This window comes from Megalops cyprinoides, chromosome 12 (assembly GCF_013368585.1).
Source record: "Megalops cyprinoides isolate fMegCyp1 chromosome 12, fMegCyp1.pri, whole genome shotgun sequence".
NCBI lineage: Eukaryota > Metazoa > Chordata > Actinopteri > Elopiformes > Megalopidae > Megalops > Megalops cyprinoides.
Genome location: NC_050594.1, coordinates 10987881 through 11006098, shown reverse-complemented (window position 1 = coordinate 11006098; position 18218 = coordinate 10987881). Strand labels below are relative to the sequence as shown.

The following is an 18218-nucleotide window of genomic DNA, read 5'->3' as shown; positions in this document are numbered from 1 at the left end:
GAACCACACCCTCAACTCCACGCTCAGGAGATTCCGCCTCTCTGGGCTGCTGGAAAGCCAAGCACACCTGATATGCGTGAGTTCCAGGAACCGTGCCGGCTTTTCCCAGCCGACCTGTACGGCGTTCACGACCAAGGATAACAGCATGATCTACATCTGCACTCTCGCGGGCGTGGCCGCTGCCTTTTTACTGGCGACATCAGTGCTGGGGGTCTGCCTGTACAAACAGCGCCAGAAACGCACACTGGAGAACCCGCGTCTGACCAGTCTCATCTCCATCCCCAACCCAGCATACTGCCACCCGCAGGACAGGGTGGCATCCAACACCAACATCTTCAAGATATAGACTGAGACAACAGCCACACGACTGTGACCCCACAGCTCAAGGACACTCCCTAGCCTACACTTCCTCACCTGGGTTCAAACTGGACTGATCTGAGGTCAGCCACACCTATTAAGGAGTAAGAAACAGGGCCCATGAAGGACACATAAAGCAACTATGATTTGCAGGGGGGGGGGGGGGGGGGTGCAATGGTATGCTATAGTGATTAGTGAATTAGTCTTGTAACCAGAAGGTTGTAAATTTGAAAATGGGTATGGCAGCACCACTGTATGCTTCAGTAAACATCCATCAGTATAAATGAACAGGATGCAAAAATACAAGTTGTGAAGGTCATCCTGCAAAAATCTTCTATGAAAAGTTTAATGGCCAAAATCATTTTTGTCATATAGCATCTGTACATTGAAACTGTGCCATACTTATGTATGTTTTTTATTTTTACAGTTTCAATCAAATATGATCATGATTCTTATACCAAGATCACAATAAAAAATCACAAATTTTGTTTTTATTATGTGGATTCCCCGTTTCTTCTATTAATATGAATCTAAAAAAAAATTCATAAACCAACACAAAAATTATTTTGCATATTAATATTTCTGTAAAAATAGTGCAAAAGCAAGCAATACAAGAATCACCAGGCTGAAACTCCTCTCTGTAAATGAACATGCGATGAGACTCCTCTTCCTGACAACACAGTGAGAGACTCTTTTCCCAGACTGAACACACTTACAATCCTCTCCCTTACTGAACACACTGTGAGAGTCCCCTCCCTCACTGAACATTAACCATTAACAGCAGAAATATACTGGTCCCTTATGGAAAAATGAGAAATAAACAGTGTAAAATGAACAGCATATCAAATGCCCATTCTCAGTATTAAATGTGACAGCACATTCAAATATTTTGTTGGGAAAAAAAAAAAAAAAACAAATCGCATGATTGTCGACAGATCTCTTTATTCTGATGAGTTTGAGAATTTGTATCATTGGGATATAAAACTGTCACTGGTATAGTGCCTCTGCCATGTCCACAGAGGTATCACGTCTATGATTAGCAAAATACCTTCTTCTACACCCCAAGATGTGGAAGTCCAATTTACACTACAAAAAAAGACATTCGGATATTTAATGATGATGGCTTGGAATTCGTTTCCAGGCCAGTTTGAGTATTTACACGGCATGATTATCCAAAAGAGTTCCCAAATGGTGTTCCTGCGGCCACGTGAAGTGCTGCCGTTTCCATGGCATCACTTTCTGTTGTTCAGAACTTCAACTGTCTTTTTCCCGTAGTGATAGTAGCTGTATCCCGAGGCTGCAGTCGTCAGTGCAGTGACATACCTGCAAACAGCAGAGACAGAGCTCATCTCACACAACTGATCTGCACTGCTGCACTTCCTCATTTCATTACACACACCCCTGCTCCATTCATAAATTACAGACAGGTAATGGGCAGCAGTTCCTCTGTGATGCAGAAACACACAGTGAGCAGAAGTGGACCATCCAGATTAAGTGGAAGGTGTCACAAATGAGAGACCAAAGGGGCAAAGTCACAAAGTCTCCATGCGACAAGTGACCTGCCATCACAAGCCTGTGCAGGTGGGAGCCTATCTGTTCAATGAGATCACCACATGGCATCATGTACCATGTCTATACTCACCACAGGGACTGCAGGAACAGGCTGTCTGTGTAGTGAAACACGGGCGCTGCCAACGACGCTGCTACCAGGACCAGCTGAATCGCTGTGTTCACCTGGCAACACGAAACCCGCAGGAGTCAGGCTCAGAGGAGGCTTTTACGTGTCATTTAGTTATCAATAAGCATGAGTACCTTTCACAAAATTTTATCTTAAACATCATAAGCAATTACTGCTGCAACTCCTCTACATATTACATGCAACATGACTTTAACAAACAAACCCATCATAATTACTGAGGTTTAGCCCTACACTTTCTGATAAATAAATAACTCATTTCCCTTCGAAAATATTTTACCTCTAGAGTTACAAAGTACTTCAGAGGGGAATGCTATGTGTGACAGTGGGCCATCTAAGCCACAGCACTTTCACCTTAATTTATAACTGACTTAAGAACAAACCACAATGTGGCTGAACCAGATCTAGCCCCAAGTCAGAATAATTAAGAGGTATTAAAGAGGTATTTAATGCTGTAACTGTTAATGAACAACATGTTCATTTCATTTTAGATTTAAATAAACTGAACAATTTGTAAGTATGTTAAGTTCCAGTGTGGGAGATCATATTATAAAATAATCTTAAAACTCTTATGGTTATTTTAATAAATATATCAGTACCCAACCATTACATGTGCATCCAATAAGAGCTTGGCATTATTTTAAATTCTCACTAAAAACTGAGTCAACAGGCATGTTTAGTTGATGAATATTCTCATGTATGTCCAGCCAATCCAGTCCAAGGTTTAATTCTACTACACAAAATGCTGCAATCTGAAAGAAGAGTACCTTGCTGATTAGTGTTGGCTTTAGCTGAGCTGTGGCGTAACATGGGTTGAAGAACTTGCTGAGAGTTATCTGTAGGTAAGAAAAAGCATTTACACTTTCACTACATTGCATCAAATGCCACAGTGCCAACAGCCTTGCATGGATTCACACACATTGTACGTGCACGCCACCCCTACAGTTGGGATCCAAGTCCACCAAACCTATACCTGCGCTACATACTCACCGGAGGTGGAACCGTTTTGTAGCGGACATAGAAGACGGCCGCAATCAGAGCCACATCCCGTGAAATGATTAACGCAGTGAGTGGAGCTGGAAAACACACGCGAATGTTAAGCATGTGCACATGACATGTAAGCGTGCTGTAACGTCTACATGAATGTTAAGTGCGCTGCCATGGGCATGAGAATGGTATTGGTTATGGAGCCTACAGACTCCATACTTTCTTTTCTCTCAAACCAAAGAGATTCAGTTGGATTGGTCAGGGAATGTTGACTGAGGTATGTGTACTGGAACAGTCATCACATGTTGGAAATGGGCACTTTTCAAATGTTCTAAAGATGGAAAGCTCAAACAGGTGAACACTCCTTAGGGATTTGAACCCAATCCTTAATTGTCTGGTATGAGTGCATTAGGGATTTGAACTCAATCCCTTCTTGCCTGTAATGAGTTATTACGAATTTGAACCTAATCCTTTCTTACCTGGGATTAGTTGAGCGTAGGTCAGGCTGATGTACAGGACGCTGATAAGGATTTTATCAGCCAATGGATCAAGAGCGCTGCCTAAAGCAGACTTTTGATTGGCCCAGTTGCGTGCAATGTAGCCGTCCAGCTGTGAACAAAACACATCGGACAATATATAAGAACTTTTCCATTAATGCCACTCTCAAAGACTGGGAACAGAAGGAGTGATTTGAAATTAAGATGGGGCATAACTACACAGCACTGCTGTAATGACTATTGCAACCTGTCACTTCTACAGATTCCTGTCACCCTCTTTGAGCAAAACATATTTCAGTATTTCACAAGAACTTACCAAATCGGTGGCTCCAGCAAGAGCAAAAAGACCAAGAGAGGCATGGAAATACTGTTCCACGATCAGATATCCCAGCACCGGAGCCAGCGCTATCCTGGCCATGCACAGGTAGTTTGGAATTGTCCATGGATTTTCATACTGGAAAAACAAAATACAAAGGTGTTCATATCCGCAAGCTTCTGATTCCTATCAATAAATACCAGTAGTTTCATCACCGTAAATCATCACACACATTCTCTTGACCTTGACAGTTCTGCAGCATTAAATTAGCGGCAGTTTCAAAAACGGTCAGCCAACTGACAGTCAAAATACATGATTGATCTTCAGTCAGCAGCAGCTAGCTGGCTATCTAAAGTAAATGACCTTGCGGGAAACAGTTTTAACATTATTCGTTTGCTCGTGGGGTGATGCGTTCCATCTCGCAGTCAAACACGCTGTAGCGAGCGTGAATACAGTGTTGCACCGAACGCTAGGCACTTACCAGCTCTTTAAAGTGAAACGAGCCTTCATTAGCAGCCTTTAGAGAGTCACCTTGCGTGGGTGCGCTAGTGTCCCTTGTGGAATCCTGTTTCGGCTGAACCTCCTTTCCGTCAGACTTCGGGTTTCCCGAGGAAAGGCTACTGTAGCCCCTGCGTTCTTGTTGACGTGCACCTGAATATACAGGTGTAACACTGACACGGAGGACAGGTGTCAAATCGAGCGGAAGCGCTGAATAGTTAAAACCTCGTGCCCTCGACCTGGGGACAGCGGTGACGTTAATGTTATGTAAATGGTTCGTTTTCTCCTGAGTCTCACAAATACTCCCTTGCGGCGTTCGTTGTACAGCTGTGGACACGACGCGTGTTGAACCGTCCTTTTCGAATTCACTAAGAAACCCAGCGTTAAAAGTTGATCTGCGAGTATGCAATTTGCTCGCAGGAAAGTGCATGAAGCTGGGCCACTGCCCTAAAGAAGACAGCGAATTTTTCAATCTTTGGAACCATTTCTTCTCTGTTCTTACGGTCTTTAGTGATGTTTTCTGGACCCACGAACTCGGCACTCCCTTACAAACATTTGAGCACCGAGCAAGTGAAGTAGACGTAGCGCAACTCTGGGTAAAAGTGAGTACGTGCCCTTTCGCACAAGTTACCAAGTTGTTTTTGCAAACTGCTAGGAACATCGCAACCACCAATCTAACGGTTAGCTACCTAGCTTTCCGAATACTTAAAATAGTCTGCTGCTACTGACGCCCTGGGTCCCCGGGATCAGCATTTGTTTTGGTTTTTTTTTTCTTTTTCACCTCACATTTCTGTCTATAATCCCGAGGTGCTGTCCCACTTCTCAACGTGTGCTACCACATTGCCGCATTCCGATTCATCTATAACTTTGCGACAGTAAGGCACCGCTCCATAAACCTGTTGGTTATGAGTGCACACTTCCGCCCAATTTTCGTGTTAATAAACACGCTCCTACTGCTTCACCGATTGCAGATGATTGTTTTCTCGTCTCAGACAACAGACAGTGATATGAAGGGGTGACTCCATTACGAAACGGTAGTCCATCAAAGATTCCCCCGGTCATACACGCTTAAATATGCATGATCTGAGAGTCTTTGACACGTTCAAAATTTTCTTCTTTGTTGACATCATTGGCTGCGTTTACCAAACTTACGCTGGGTACCGCCACCTAGTGAGCTGGAGCGTGGAAAAACAGAACTTAGATTAAAGAGTGTTAACATGAAATGTGACAGGATTTCTTAGATCAATTCCGGGCGACAGTACGAATACGTCGTCGATCCAGTTAGAGCTACAGTACAAATTACTAGTCGATCAAGGATAAATTCATAAACCCATTGCAGAGCCAACCTAATGTCTGATAATAGTACTGTTTACTGTCTGATAATAGTACTGTGTACTGTTCTCTGTCCTCAAACAGACCTTAATAGTACTGTGTCGTCAAACAGACCTTGCTCTCAGCTGAGAACTGTCTCATCGTGGAACTGTACACATCCTGTCCGCGTACTGTCGCTATACTTACTGTATGCACTTTTGTAAGTCGCTTTGGATAAAAGCGTCTGCTAAATAAATAAATGTAAATGTAAATAATGTCTTCCAATATTTAACATGTTGCAATATTGCACAGTGACATTTAAAATTCAAGAATACCAGATGAAGGGTTTCACATCCATCTGTGTATATTGGTATACATAGGCCCATGGTATGGCCCATGATAATAGATTACTTTTTATAGCGGCAGCGAAGTGGCAGGAGTAACAATGTACTAAGTCTACGGCTAGAGTGACGTCTACCAAAGTTAAAAACATGCTAACCAAATAGCTTTTACCTAAAAATCACTGTGTTCTACACAAAACCCAAACCCATATATTTTACTAAAATGCTCTAGCAGGTGGTGATCCACATTGAAATCAGGCATTTTATCAGATTCTGGATCAGTCAGAAAAACATTTTGGTATAAACATAAATAAGTAAAAGTAAATAAGAGTGCTTAAACAAACTGATTCTTTAATTAAAGAGCAGTATCCATTCTAACATTTGCTTAAACAAATTTCTAAAATATGTAGTAAAAAAAAATCAATCAATAAGAAAATCAAATTAGTTATTATAAGTTGATATAACCGTGAATTAAATGTGTGACCCTCTGTTACATTTTGCTTATAAATAAATACAATTAATAGAAGAACTGGGAGAACATGTTTATAAAAATTAGCGGGAACTGAAGGTAGTGATCGTCGTCATGTCCGTTCAGATGGTCTCATTCAAGTGCTGATAATGGCAGTGTCTGTTCAGATAGTCCAACGCAGGTGCTGACTGTGGTCGTGTTTGTTCAGATGGTCTGAAGCTGGTACATCTTTGGCCCTCTCTTCAGAAGGTAGCCCTGCTCATTCAAAGCACTGACAAACCCCTCAAAATCGACCACCTGACAAAAGAAAAGTAGAACACAACATATGTAATACCTTACCATAAGAAAATCCACGTTGTATTTCAATATAAACTTGCCATGTGTAAAAATTCATTTCAATAAAGATTCTTTATTGTGATGAATGAGCCTTCAAAACTACTGCTGGAAGACGTGGCCTTTTAATCACTATCTGATGTCAGTCTCATCTGAGTCTAAGATTAGCTACCTCATGGTCAAATATTCAAATAGTCAATGCCAACTGTAATAAATACATTCTGTGCCAGAGTTCTTCCGGCATGCATACTGCATCACCTCATCATATCACAGTTAGCCACAGCCTGTGGTTAACAATCCACCTGTATGTTTAGCTCTCTGCCGAGCTGCCGCAGCTGCTGAAGCTCGAACGTGGTCTTGTATGTGCGCTCAGCGATTTGGTTCAGCGCAGCCACAAACTTCTTTACTTGTGACCTGTTGCTCATTCCTGACCCCATTAGGGAGCGGTCGAAATCCAGCCGCCCAAATTCATCCAGGTAGGTGTCCAGCAAACTGCCGGAGATAAACACAGGGTTACTGCAGCGTAAAACTGACCATGGGAAACTATGCAATGTTTTCATTCCCGGAGAACATCTCTAATCAGATAAGGGGCACTAGCTAAAGCTCTCCACCACACTGGATCCGGTCAGCTCGAAATTTGCTGCGTGCGTGCAAAGGGTGTTGCCCCGGGGGACTGAGACGCAGGGAATCGATAATGTTAATCAACAGAAGATCCTCACCCATCTGGAAAGTGAGAAGCTGTGCGGTTTCAGGGCGCAGCTGAAAACCGACCACTCAATTTCATTTTAGATAATAATGAAATAAACATTGTAAAAATAAAGTTGTAAATGTAATTGTAGTTGTAGTTAATATTTCACGGTTATAGCTGAAAAATACACTCACAAGTCACTCACTAACCTACATGAAAACCTGTGTAGTGCTAGTTCACTGACAAGGAAGCATGTTTTTTTTTTAGTTTTCTGTTTTTACTTCTACTTTTAATCTCAAACCAATAAATAGTCAATTATGAATAATCATGATCACAGAAGCTTAAACTCATTCATCACTTTGCTATGTTGTTAATGTAATCGACAAAAGAAACATGTGGCTAGTTAGCTAACTCTCTGACTAACTGAAAATTTTTCTGCTAGTTTTTGCTAGATGGTATGTTCTAAGGCCCTACAATCTGTTGGCTCACAAAAATCTTAGGGGAACAAGAGAAATGTAGTAATGCATTATTATGAGATGATAATAAGGAAAACATAAAATGGAACCTTATACCACTCAAATGAATGGTGAATTCAGTCACTACCTGTGTTTCATAATTTCCACAACCTCTTCTGCATCCGTTTTTGTGGCTTTCTCTCGTAGCTCAAGTCTTGCCCTAGCCTTGAAAACACACAAATGCACACACAGCAGGTCAAAACACATTGTTATCTGAGTAGTTAAGAGACAGCTGCTGACTTGGCCAGTGATGTCATGCCTTTCAGCCTCCAGCTGATTGGACACCTGCATCGAGTGATTCAAGTTCTAATCCAATTGGGGATCAAATTAAGTAATTAAGACTGGGGCAAAGACCGGAAACACTTGGATCTCCAGCACTCTGTCACACCAGTGAAGACAGCCACCAAGAATGAATGAGTCCTGACCAAAGCTGGAAGAAAAAGGGAGGAAAATTTATTTCAAGGGAGGGGTAGATTCCTCAAGCACCCTGGCAGAAAGAGTGTCAGGCCTGAGTCAGTTCAGAAATATGCAGAGATAAGCTGAGGGTAGCGGCAGAGTCTGGGGGAGGGGTGAGCAGGACGTACACAGTGCATGTATGAGGCATGCCACCCTCTGCATGGCAGCTATTTCTGTAATGTGTCCCAAGCAGTACCTCACCGCTCACCCGATCTGCCCTGTGTGCGTGCATTACCTCGGTGAGGCGTATGAGAGACTCCAGCTGTCGTGTGGTGATCGGTGTGCTGTCAGCAGCCTGGTTCTGTCTGCGCAGCTCCAGATAGAACTCCTGCAGCACATGCGCGGCCTCTGCAGACAGCGTGGGGTGGACGTAGTGCCGGGCGTAGCCCACGTACTTCCTCAGCAGCTGGTGAGGGATGGGATCTAGGGCCTCCCCAGGGGCAACCTGTCAAGATAAATTTCTCATTTTATTATCAGCCCATTGAGGTAGAAGTCTGCATACTAAGTTAGCACTGGGTTTAGTTCAGAAAGAAAACTGTCTTTGCACATATACATGGGAATACCATGCGAACAAATATTAAAACCTTAGAATATTACAAAGAATTTGGTGGGAAAGGAGTAAAATGAGTCAGCCCGGTTCCAGTTCTCGAGCGGGAAAGGTAAATTTCCTCCGTTTAGACCATTTCTGATCGAAGCTGTCACCTTCAGCCGCTCAGACAAAGGCTGGTCCGAGGGGACTTCCAGTAGGGAGATGTTGGATTCCCGCGCGGGGGTCCTGGTGACGGTGGCGCTGGTCAGTGTCCCCTTATGCCCCAAGCGCATGGCCATCACGTGCTCAGACAGCAGGTGGTCATGGTCCTCATTTGGGGTGTCCAGCAGGATGAACACCAGGTCAAACCTGGACAGCAGAGCACTGCCCATCCTGTGAGGTCACATAATACGCAACTGAGCCACAGCAAACAGAGACAGGTCTTTATACCTGTATCAGTGGCATTCTGCCAGCCTTTTGACAGGATAGACCAGCAGGACTGCAGCAAAGCCACACAGCCATGAGAAAAAGAAGGATACAGACCTGAGATTCACACCACTACTTGTGCTAACAATCACTCAAAGTAAGCAATACACATGAAAAATTATAAACATTATTATATATTTAAGTGAGATCAAAGAGGCTCATCTCCTAGAGGAGCACTTGGAATTGAATGTTCAAATAATCAGACCCAACTTTTCTCCAACTACTGTATGAAACTCCAGTCTAAGAGTTGTCACTTTCAGACAGAAAGTTTGATGATTTTTTTTTACACATATATAAAGCCCTTGAGATTTCATAACGAAAAAATGATAAAACTCTATTTTATAAATTCAGTGGCATACTGTTAACAGCAGCCCATTCAACTAGTGGAACTATTGAGTAGTGGAATAGTCAGATATACAGGAAGAGGTACAGGTATACAGGAAGAGTCAAAATATTGACGGACAGTACAACAGTTGAATGCTGGAGAGGTCGAATACTATAATGGCTGAATATTACAGCAGTGGAATTCTATAACAGCTGAACATTGGAGCAGTGGAACACTATAACGGCTGAATACTGGAGTAGAAAAATATTGTATTAAAATATTAGAGCAGCCTACTTGAGGTTCTCGGAGACGGTCTTGCCCTTGTTGTAGTGCCCCCCCGCGGGATTGGCAGCAGCGATGATGGAGGTGCGGGCAGGCAGGGTGCAGACAATGCCAGCCTTGGCCAGGCTGATGCTCTGCTGCTCCATGGCTTCCAGCAGGGCCTGGTGCTGACTGCCCATCTTATCGAACTCATCAATACAGCAGACGCCTACAGCCAGCACACGCCACCAATCAGTGCAGGAATATGTGCACCACCAACCACACACCACCAATCAGCCAAAACAGGCCTCAACTTTGGGTAGCAAGTGACTGCTTTCCTCCAGCATGACACCACTATTCATTTACAGTGAGTTACCGTGCAAAATGATTTAATGTGGTTATCTACACACCATTACTTTACATCTCTTTTTTCATCCATTTTCACTACTTTTTTAAATACACACACTAAATAAAGCAGTCTAAACATTTTTGCAAACCTTTTATTGTGGTCTTGTAATTTATGTTGCAAACACTTTGGTTTTTTAAAGCTTACTTTATCAAATTAGCAAGGAGATATGAGTGCGAGCTGAAAAAGTTTGCCTTCAGGGTGCCGACCATGAAAGTTTATACTTGTTTAGTCAAGAGAGGGGCTTCAGACTACTCTCGGGACAAAAAGACATGACAGCCCTAGATGCCTATCTACAGTACCTGTCCTTTCCAGCACAGAATCACCAGCAGTAACACTGTGATTCATGACCTGTCCCATTCTACTCACACAAAACTCTCTATTGCAGAATTCCTGGATATAAATAATGGTATTGAGTAGGGTTTACAGCGCAGCATATGAGGAGTATGTGGTCTGGCATATGAACACTTGCCATTTACCTTGATCCCCCAGTACTAAGGCTCCAGCCTCCAGAGCGTAGTCCCCAGAGCCACCGTCCCGGGACAGGGTCACAGTCAGCCCTGAGGTGGTGGTGGTGTTCCCACACACATAGATTCCTCGTGGTGCAATGTTACACACCGCCTGACACAAAGCAACAGAGAACAGTCCTCACATGGAGCAGCTTCAGGGACGTACAGTATGTGTTTGTTTCTCACTTTGAAAACAGCCTGCATCCTTCTAAGCATGTTTTGAATCGAACTGAACCTTTTAATACCTGTAGCATCTGACTCTTGCCCAGTCCTGGGTCCCCTACAAGCAGCATATGAGGGTCACCTCTGATGGGAATGCGGTTCTTATCATCCGCATATTTCTGACAGCCTCCGAACAGTGCTAACGCCAACCCCGCCTTCACCAGCTGGAGACCAAGAGATGCAAATCATGTCACGCCTATGCTTGTACAGAGTGACATCCAAGAGTGATATCCAGAGTGACTACAACTGTGCATATCACTTATCTAAAAACTCTGCAGAAGCACTGGTTGTTCTTACCAAATGGCCGTAGATGGCTGGACAAAGTGAACTGTAAGAGAAGGAAAACACAAAGTAACTGTAAGAGGCTTTTAGCAGCAAAGCCCAAGACAGTAGTCTGCTTTAACAAAACAACTGCCATCCAGCTGCACTATGTGAAGGAAACACTGTGAAATGGGTAAAAATGTGGCGCCCTGGACGGCCAGCATCAACAGAACTGTCGGTGGTCTTTAAAGTGACCGACAGACATGCATATGGACACAAGCAGCGTTCTCTTTCTCACTTGACTATTAATTTGAGGAGGTCCTCCTGCGCCTGGATCTCCTGAATGGCGTACAGGTCTTTGAGGGAGAATTCCACAGATGCACCCTGAGTCTCTGCTTCCATTGCCTCCTTGCATTTCTGCCCCTTGGAGTTGCTGACCGAATTGGCCTCCACATACAGCAGAAACATGCACCTGTCCTTCTTGTTTCTGGCATTTCCTGAAGAGGGAGGATTCAGACTCAGAGATTCCGTCCTCTTTAACAGTACAAGCCTGTTCAAAACTACATATATATTCAAGGCCACGCAATTGAAAATTATAAATGTACATCTACACTTTATGTTTTTATACATTGAATGTAAAAAGTGAAATTTTTCTACACAAAAAAGTAATATGTGACTCAAGCGTATTCCCATTCATCAGTATATAACTTGCTAAAGAGTTTTAATAGGTGTGAAACCCCATAACAAAGGCTACTCCAGCCTGCTGCCCCAGGGGATATGTTTATCAGAACAGAACCGCAGTCCTCTGGATGGAGCCCATGAATAGACGGGGACAGCAGAATGAGATCCTACAAAGGGGTGAAGAAAGAAGAGATCTTCTGCCCCCTGGTGGCTGGAGATGAACCCTATGGTCCACCTGGCCCTGTCGTGTAATAATGACTTCAGTTAATGTTCTGCTCTTAAAATAGAGACAGATGACCTTAAAGACCTGCTATCACAGCAGTCTGTATATGTCTTTAGATTCTACACAGCTGAACATATTTATTGACGTGTAGCCCCTCTAAAGGAAAGGGAAATACGTCCATATTCCACCAACATACAATCCAGAAATGACTGTCCAGCAATATTCTGATCACATATAATGTTCTGTTTGTATAGAGGGTGTAGTACAGCACTGCAGATTCATTTTCAAAGCCTTAATACCAAGCTGATTTTGAAATGTTACCCTTAGATTTAGCAGTGAAAGGAAAGAGTTGAAGGATGGATTGAAGAGTTTACCAGCATCAGAAGATTATTCATTATAAGGCAAATACAAATATATGTAAATTTAAAGATCTTGCAGACAAATTATGGCATAGAGAAATTGGTTGCACCAAGGTTAAGAGAAGAGTGGTCAGAGAGTGGATCAGAGCAGAGTGATTAGGAGGACAGAGGTCATAGAGCGTTTAAGAGAAGAGCAGAGTGGTCAGAGAGAGACAGCAGACCTTCCTCGTTGGAGACTTTGACGACCCCGGTGATGGTGACCATGTCTCCTGGGACGCTGCTGTCCACCAGGTCCTCAGTGAGCTCGCACTCGATGGTCCGGGGGATTCGTCCTGCTTCCCTCTGGTCATCCGATATCAGCTCCTGAATCCTGAGGAATGCCACACAAACATAATTCAATAAACCCTACTGATGAATTCATATTCACAATTACAAAATTGAGGAGTAGGGAGGAATTGTGAGTAGCTATAGGAATATTCTTGGGCCACAGTAAATATTCAGACGTCCATATAAACATAGGAACAGAATATTCCAATAGTACAACCATTTATCTGATGAATCAATATTGCAGTCTGCAGAATAAAAGGAAGAATGACATCTGAAAAACTGACAGTGTTTTCTGCTGCCATAGAAACAGGGAAAGATAAGTGTATTCGTTTAGACAAATATTTGCATTGTGCAAACCATTCAAAACACTTGAAGCAAAATGTCTGCCATTAGATGTTGACTGCTAGTTATTACACTTTACATGTCAAACAGTAACAGTAAATACAGGAAATGCTTACTTAATAGATTGCCAGTCCACAGTTTGCGTCAGGGGTGAACTTCTGTTGGGTGTAAATGAACGACCGTGGCATTCCGCCTGCAAACACTGGAAAACAAATACTACGTTTCAACGCAGAGAAGACACTTCTTCCCTTCCAGTCAGTGATGGCAGCAGACACTCTTCCCATATACCCATGAATAGTTGAAGACTGCAGTAACTACTACACACAACTTGTCTAAATGACTTTTGCCTGAGAGGAAAAACCCCTTACAATTAAATGTCAAGGAAATAATTAGCTGGCTAGTTATTAGCTTATAACAAACACAATATCATGACATAATTCAATTTTTCTTTACCGATGATAGAAAGTAGCCCTTGTAGAATAGGTCTGAAATGCCTTCCTTCTTTCTGACTGAGACGAATGGTGGAACATATCCCCTTTATGAATATTCATGATGTTGAATTTTCAAAGTCATGCTAGTTTTTAAAATTATCCAATTTCATCATACTACACACTGAAATGCTTTGCTGCAATGTGAGTTTTAGTAAATGAGTGTATTTTGAAAGAAAAAAAATGACAGTAAAGGTCAATGAATGCTGTGAGCTAAAGGCACACATGCCATTCACTTGCATTGTGGAATTTGATGTCTGCACTCCTTGCTATCAAGTGACACCATAAAGGACATTACCATTAAAAATATTTCCCTCTTGCTATCCGAATCACTTTTGTACAGATGAAATGTAATTGCAATATACTTAAAGTACAGATATACTTAAGTACACTTCCTGTACAGAGTATAGATGAGGTGAACTTCCTGCACACTTACTCTACAGAGTGCAGATGAGATGCACTTCCTGTACAGTGTAAACGAGATGTGTTTTCAGTATACTTCACTTCCTCTGAATACTACACAGTGTGTAGATGAGATGTACCTTCCTGTGCAGAGTGTAAATGAGATTTACTTCCTGTATATTTCCTGTGCAGATTGGAGATGCAATGCACTTCCTGTACAGAATGAAGATTGTGGTAACACACCTTGGTGGGAGTGGTGAACTTGCCATCCTGTAGGGGCAGGGACTGTGTATCTCCACAGCGGTTGCAGTCAAAGGCCATCCTGACGCAGACAGGCTTGATGTTGCTGACCCTCACCACAGTGCCCCTGAGAGCCACGTACTTCCCGTACAGATTCGCCCGCAGCATCTTCAGCGGCGTCAGCGGCTCATAGTTATACACCCTGCAGACACATCAACAGACTCATACCCTACAATCGAATAAGCAAATCAATCATATAAACTACACCGTGGGCAACAAATATAAATAAACAAATATGCAGTGATACCATGAAATCCATGGGTTTATTCTCAGCGTTGGACATTAACCTGTTTGCACTGCATTTGTCTCTTATATAAAAGTGCGACTCGTTTGTCAGAATATTGTGTCCGATTATAATTCCACCTTATAAAACAACACCTGCTGTTGATGTATAGATGTGTTACCTGGAGTTATGGACACATGATGAGTGGATGTGTTACTTGACACTGATGTAACACACCTTGCGTTGATGTAGGGTATATTGACGATGGGGGTGGCACTGCTGGACAGGCCCTCTTGGTCCTGGAGCTCGGCAGCATGTCTCTCCAGATCTTTCGTCAATACCTGAGCCACACCATGAGGAAAAGCAATGCTGTACATACACAACATCAAAGTATCAACGCAAAGCTATATAACAGCATATAATAAGCATGTATCTATACACCATTAAGAGTATATAATAAGGTCCTATGTATGTATGCATCAATAATAGCATATAATAAGATTGTACATATGTATACATCATTATGAGCATATGATAAGGTCCTATGTATGTATGGATCATGCTGACCCTAGATGTTAGGGCACATTCAGGGTTCGCTACCATTTAAGAGTGATCAGAGGGAGACAGTTGCCAGTGGGAAGGCATCCTACCTGGTGAATGGCTAGTCCAAGACAGTCCAGAATCCTCTCTGGCATGTCTCTGAGCTCTGCTGGCAGGTCAGGCAGGGCTCGGGAGAGCTGTTTGTCTTGGATGAGATCTTTATAGTCCACCAGGATACTGCCTTTCCTCTCAATCTCATCCTGAGAACAAACCCCACACCTCCATACATTGCTTTGACTACATCATAAACATAGTCTCTCTGTTGATCAGTGTTAATTCAAACAGCATAGATCTCTCTTGAAGAAAATTCTGTAGCTATGCCTATTGTTCTTTTTGGTGTGCTCCTTTTAGTCTTCAAATATTTGTTTTATGTATTCAAATATGTGTTATTTAGCCAAAAATACATTTCAATCATGATTCATTATACAAATAGAATGATAAATTGAAATGTGTGTCTTATTAGTTAAAATATTCAAATGTGACAAAAAACTGTAAGCGTTGTTGTTCACCAAATAAGTCTAAATTCTGAATTGATTATTGCTCTCAAGCAAATTAATTTATTAGGGTTAATCGAATGTGATTAAGTCACATTTCTATCATCATTACCAATCTTCTGGAACCAGAGTTTTACTTGTAGAATTACAAAATGATGTGCATTGCTACTTCAAATGTAAGGTGCAATTTAGTATAACTCTCAATCAACTTATCTTATAGGTATAAGTGAACCTGAGATTTAGGTCAGTTAAATTATAAATAAAAGGAACCCCTTAAGACATTTATACACCTTCAGTTACTTTACAAGGGCACAGTTATTGCATCACCCTGACAAAGATCAGCTGACTAAAACTGAAGAATGAGTGTGCAAAGTTCTGATGAACTTTCAAAAAGCACTACATTTGAATAAAAACGGATTTAGCATAAAAATGCCTCTTTCATTACAAAAGTAATTGACATACTTTGTCATAAAGGTCAATTCGAGATGTGAAGAACTTTTCAAAGGCCTGAACCTTTTGGATATGTGGTGAACTTTCAAAGAAACCTGGTAAAAAAGAAAAAAAAAACAACAACAATTACAATGGATAATCACTCAGAAACTCACTCTTCAAAATCAAACATCGAACTAATACTGACAATATGGTACATTGTAATATTTCTGCACAGTAAAGTTAGGTCCCTACTTGAATGTATTCATGTAATTTGAAATGCAAGCCTAAATATATGGTAAGAATTCTGGCTGAGCAGCAAGTAGCACATCTTACTTCGTTACACAATTCAACACGCACACTACATAAACTCCACACAATGCAGTAATAAATGAATATAAATCCCAACAAAGCAAAGCAATATTCATTAATAATTCACTCATTTTTGTAAAATATTATTAAGTCATTCAGTACCTTCAGAGAAGTAGAGGCTCCAGCCTTTATACTGGCACATATGGTCCAGTGTTGCCTGTGACGTTTTAGGGTGCTGTGATCCAACTCTTGGTCCTGAATTTATGACAAACCCAATGACTTTATAAACTCTGCTTGATGTGTACTGATATCTCAGCATTCTGTATTGTGATGGAGGTCAACTGCTGCTGTCTTCATTTTTACAGAAATGTTGTGATGAATTCTGACTGGAAGAGTTTAGTAAGCCCACTGTGTAGCCCCATTGCTCTATTTGATGTTACAGCTTCACATATTTCATGTATTTCAATACATTAGTTCTTTGTAAGGTGGTACAGTAGTAAGGTCATTATACCCCACCCCCTGGCCTCCTGCCCTCGGTGCCTACCCCGATGAACCCGTGTTTGTGCATTAAAGTAGGTTGGTAAGCGAGTGAAAATGAGCTTCACCTCGGCCTGCAGTGCTGGGTTGGGGCTGGGGGTTAGCACCACGTCCTCTCCAGGGTCGTCCACTCCAGCCCCTCCCGCCGCCCCCTCTCCAACCTCCACCACTACCACCCCTCCATCCTCCCTGACTCCCACCCCTCCATCCTCCCCGACTCCCACCCCTCCAACCTCCTCCTCTCCCACCACCCCCCCTCCATGACCCCCTACTGCAATGCTCTCCACTCATCTTCTCCTTCTGACTTCTGACTCCTGTGAAGGAAGAAACACAGCCATGATTACGGATATTAAGTCTTAAATATCACCCAGCTTACAAAGCCAGTCTTTGCTCATGATATATCAACTGTCATTCAGTTAAAGTGACAACAGTCAAATACTATTTTCTTGACAGCTCTCCTTAGTCGCTATAATACCATGAAACGACTTTATTTGTAAAGGAAATATGTTTTATCCTCGGTTTGGTGCAATGATCTAAATGACTATTTAACGTTAATTATTAACACCTTGATGGCTACACAGATGGCATGTTTGAGTCAAAGGAGAAGTGTTGGCTAGCCAGATACAGTTGGAATTTACCAGTAAGCTTGCTGTCTGACAACAACTCGTATTTTGTCGCTAACTAGTTGTACAATTAATTTAATTGCATTAAACAGTGTCCGCTGATCACATTAACATATTACAGTACTGATGACAGCGGTAACATATATCGAATAAGTGACAGGATAAGTTAAACATGAAGTTATTCTACAACCTGAACCCTTCAGAAGAGATGTTCTGCAGACATTTTTCAGGCATCGCGCGGTAATTGCGTCACTACCGTTTCCGCAAATCCTGACACGACACTGCAAAGCGCACTGACGTTTGATTTGTCTATATTCTTAGTGTTAGAAATTAGACCAATCACAGAGAAAACGCTAAAGGTACGGAGAGAAAAGTAACTTACTCCCACTGATTTAGTGACACCGCGCCCCGCCTC

At 42.2% G+C, this 18218-nt stretch overlaps 2 protein-coding genes across 2 annotated transcripts; both read right to left on the bottom strand.

Moving 5' to 3' along the window:
• Positions 1-1291: 1291 nt before the first annotated feature.
• crls1 (cardiolipin synthase 1) lies at positions 1292-5420 on the bottom strand. Its single transcript, XM_036542698.1, has 7 exons — positions 4335-5420; positions 3854-3991; positions 3520-3649; positions 3044-3129; positions 2821-2889; positions 2000-2091; positions 1292-1680 (listed from the first exon to the last, which is right to left on the bottom strand). The coding sequence occupies exons 1-7, from the start codon at positions 5010-5012 to the stop codon at positions 1590-1592; spliced, it is 1284 nt and encodes a 427-aa protein (XP_036398591.1). The 5' UTR covers positions 5013-5420; the 3' UTR covers positions 1292-1589.
• Positions 5421-6565: 1145 nt separating this feature from the next.
• Positions 6566-17471, bottom strand: mcm8 (minichromosome maintenance 8 homologous recombination repair factor). The gene is made up of 18 exons (XM_036542207.1): positions 17249-17471; positions 16806-16898; positions 16365-16447; positions 15459-15608; positions 15046-15149; positions 14529-14727; positions 13512-13597; positions 12948-13096; positions 11762-11960; positions 11500-11530; positions 11226-11366; positions 10951-11092; positions 10099-10294; positions 9167-9386; positions 8700-8909; positions 8097-8173; positions 7108-7297; positions 6566-6769 (listed from the first exon to the last, which is right to left on the bottom strand). The coding sequence occupies exons 1-18, from the start codon at positions 17469-17471 to the stop codon at positions 6677-6679; spliced, it is 2586 nt and encodes an 861-aa protein (XP_036398100.1). The 3' UTR covers positions 6566-6676.
• Between the last annotated feature and the right edge of the window lie 747 nt (positions 17472-18218).

Coding starts and splice junctions, on each gene's coding strand:
- crls1 (XM_036542698.1), bottom strand. CDS start 5,012: ATGTTCCTAGCAGTTTGCAAAAACAACTTGGTAACTTGTGCGAAAGGG. Junction 3,130..3,519: donor CTACGCTCAACTAATCCCAG/GTAAGAAAGGAT, acceptor TGTGTTTTCCAG/CTCCACTCACTGCGTTAATC. Junction 2,890..3,043: donor ACAAAACGGTTCCACCTCCG/GTGAGTATGTAG, acceptor TCTTACCTACAG/ATAACTCTCAGCAAGTTCTT.
- mcm8 (XM_036542207.1), bottom strand. CDS start 17,471: ATGAGTGGAGAGCATTGCAGTAGGGGGTCATGGAGGGGGGGTGGTGGG. Junction 10,295..10,950: donor CTTAGTACTGGGGGATCAAG/GTAAATGGCAAG, acceptor TGCTGGCTGTAG/GCGTCTGCTGTATTGATGAG. Junction 8,910..9,166: donor CTTTGTCTGAGCGGCTGAAG/GTGACAGCTTCG, acceptor TTATCTTGACAG/GTTGCCCCTGGGGAGGCCCT.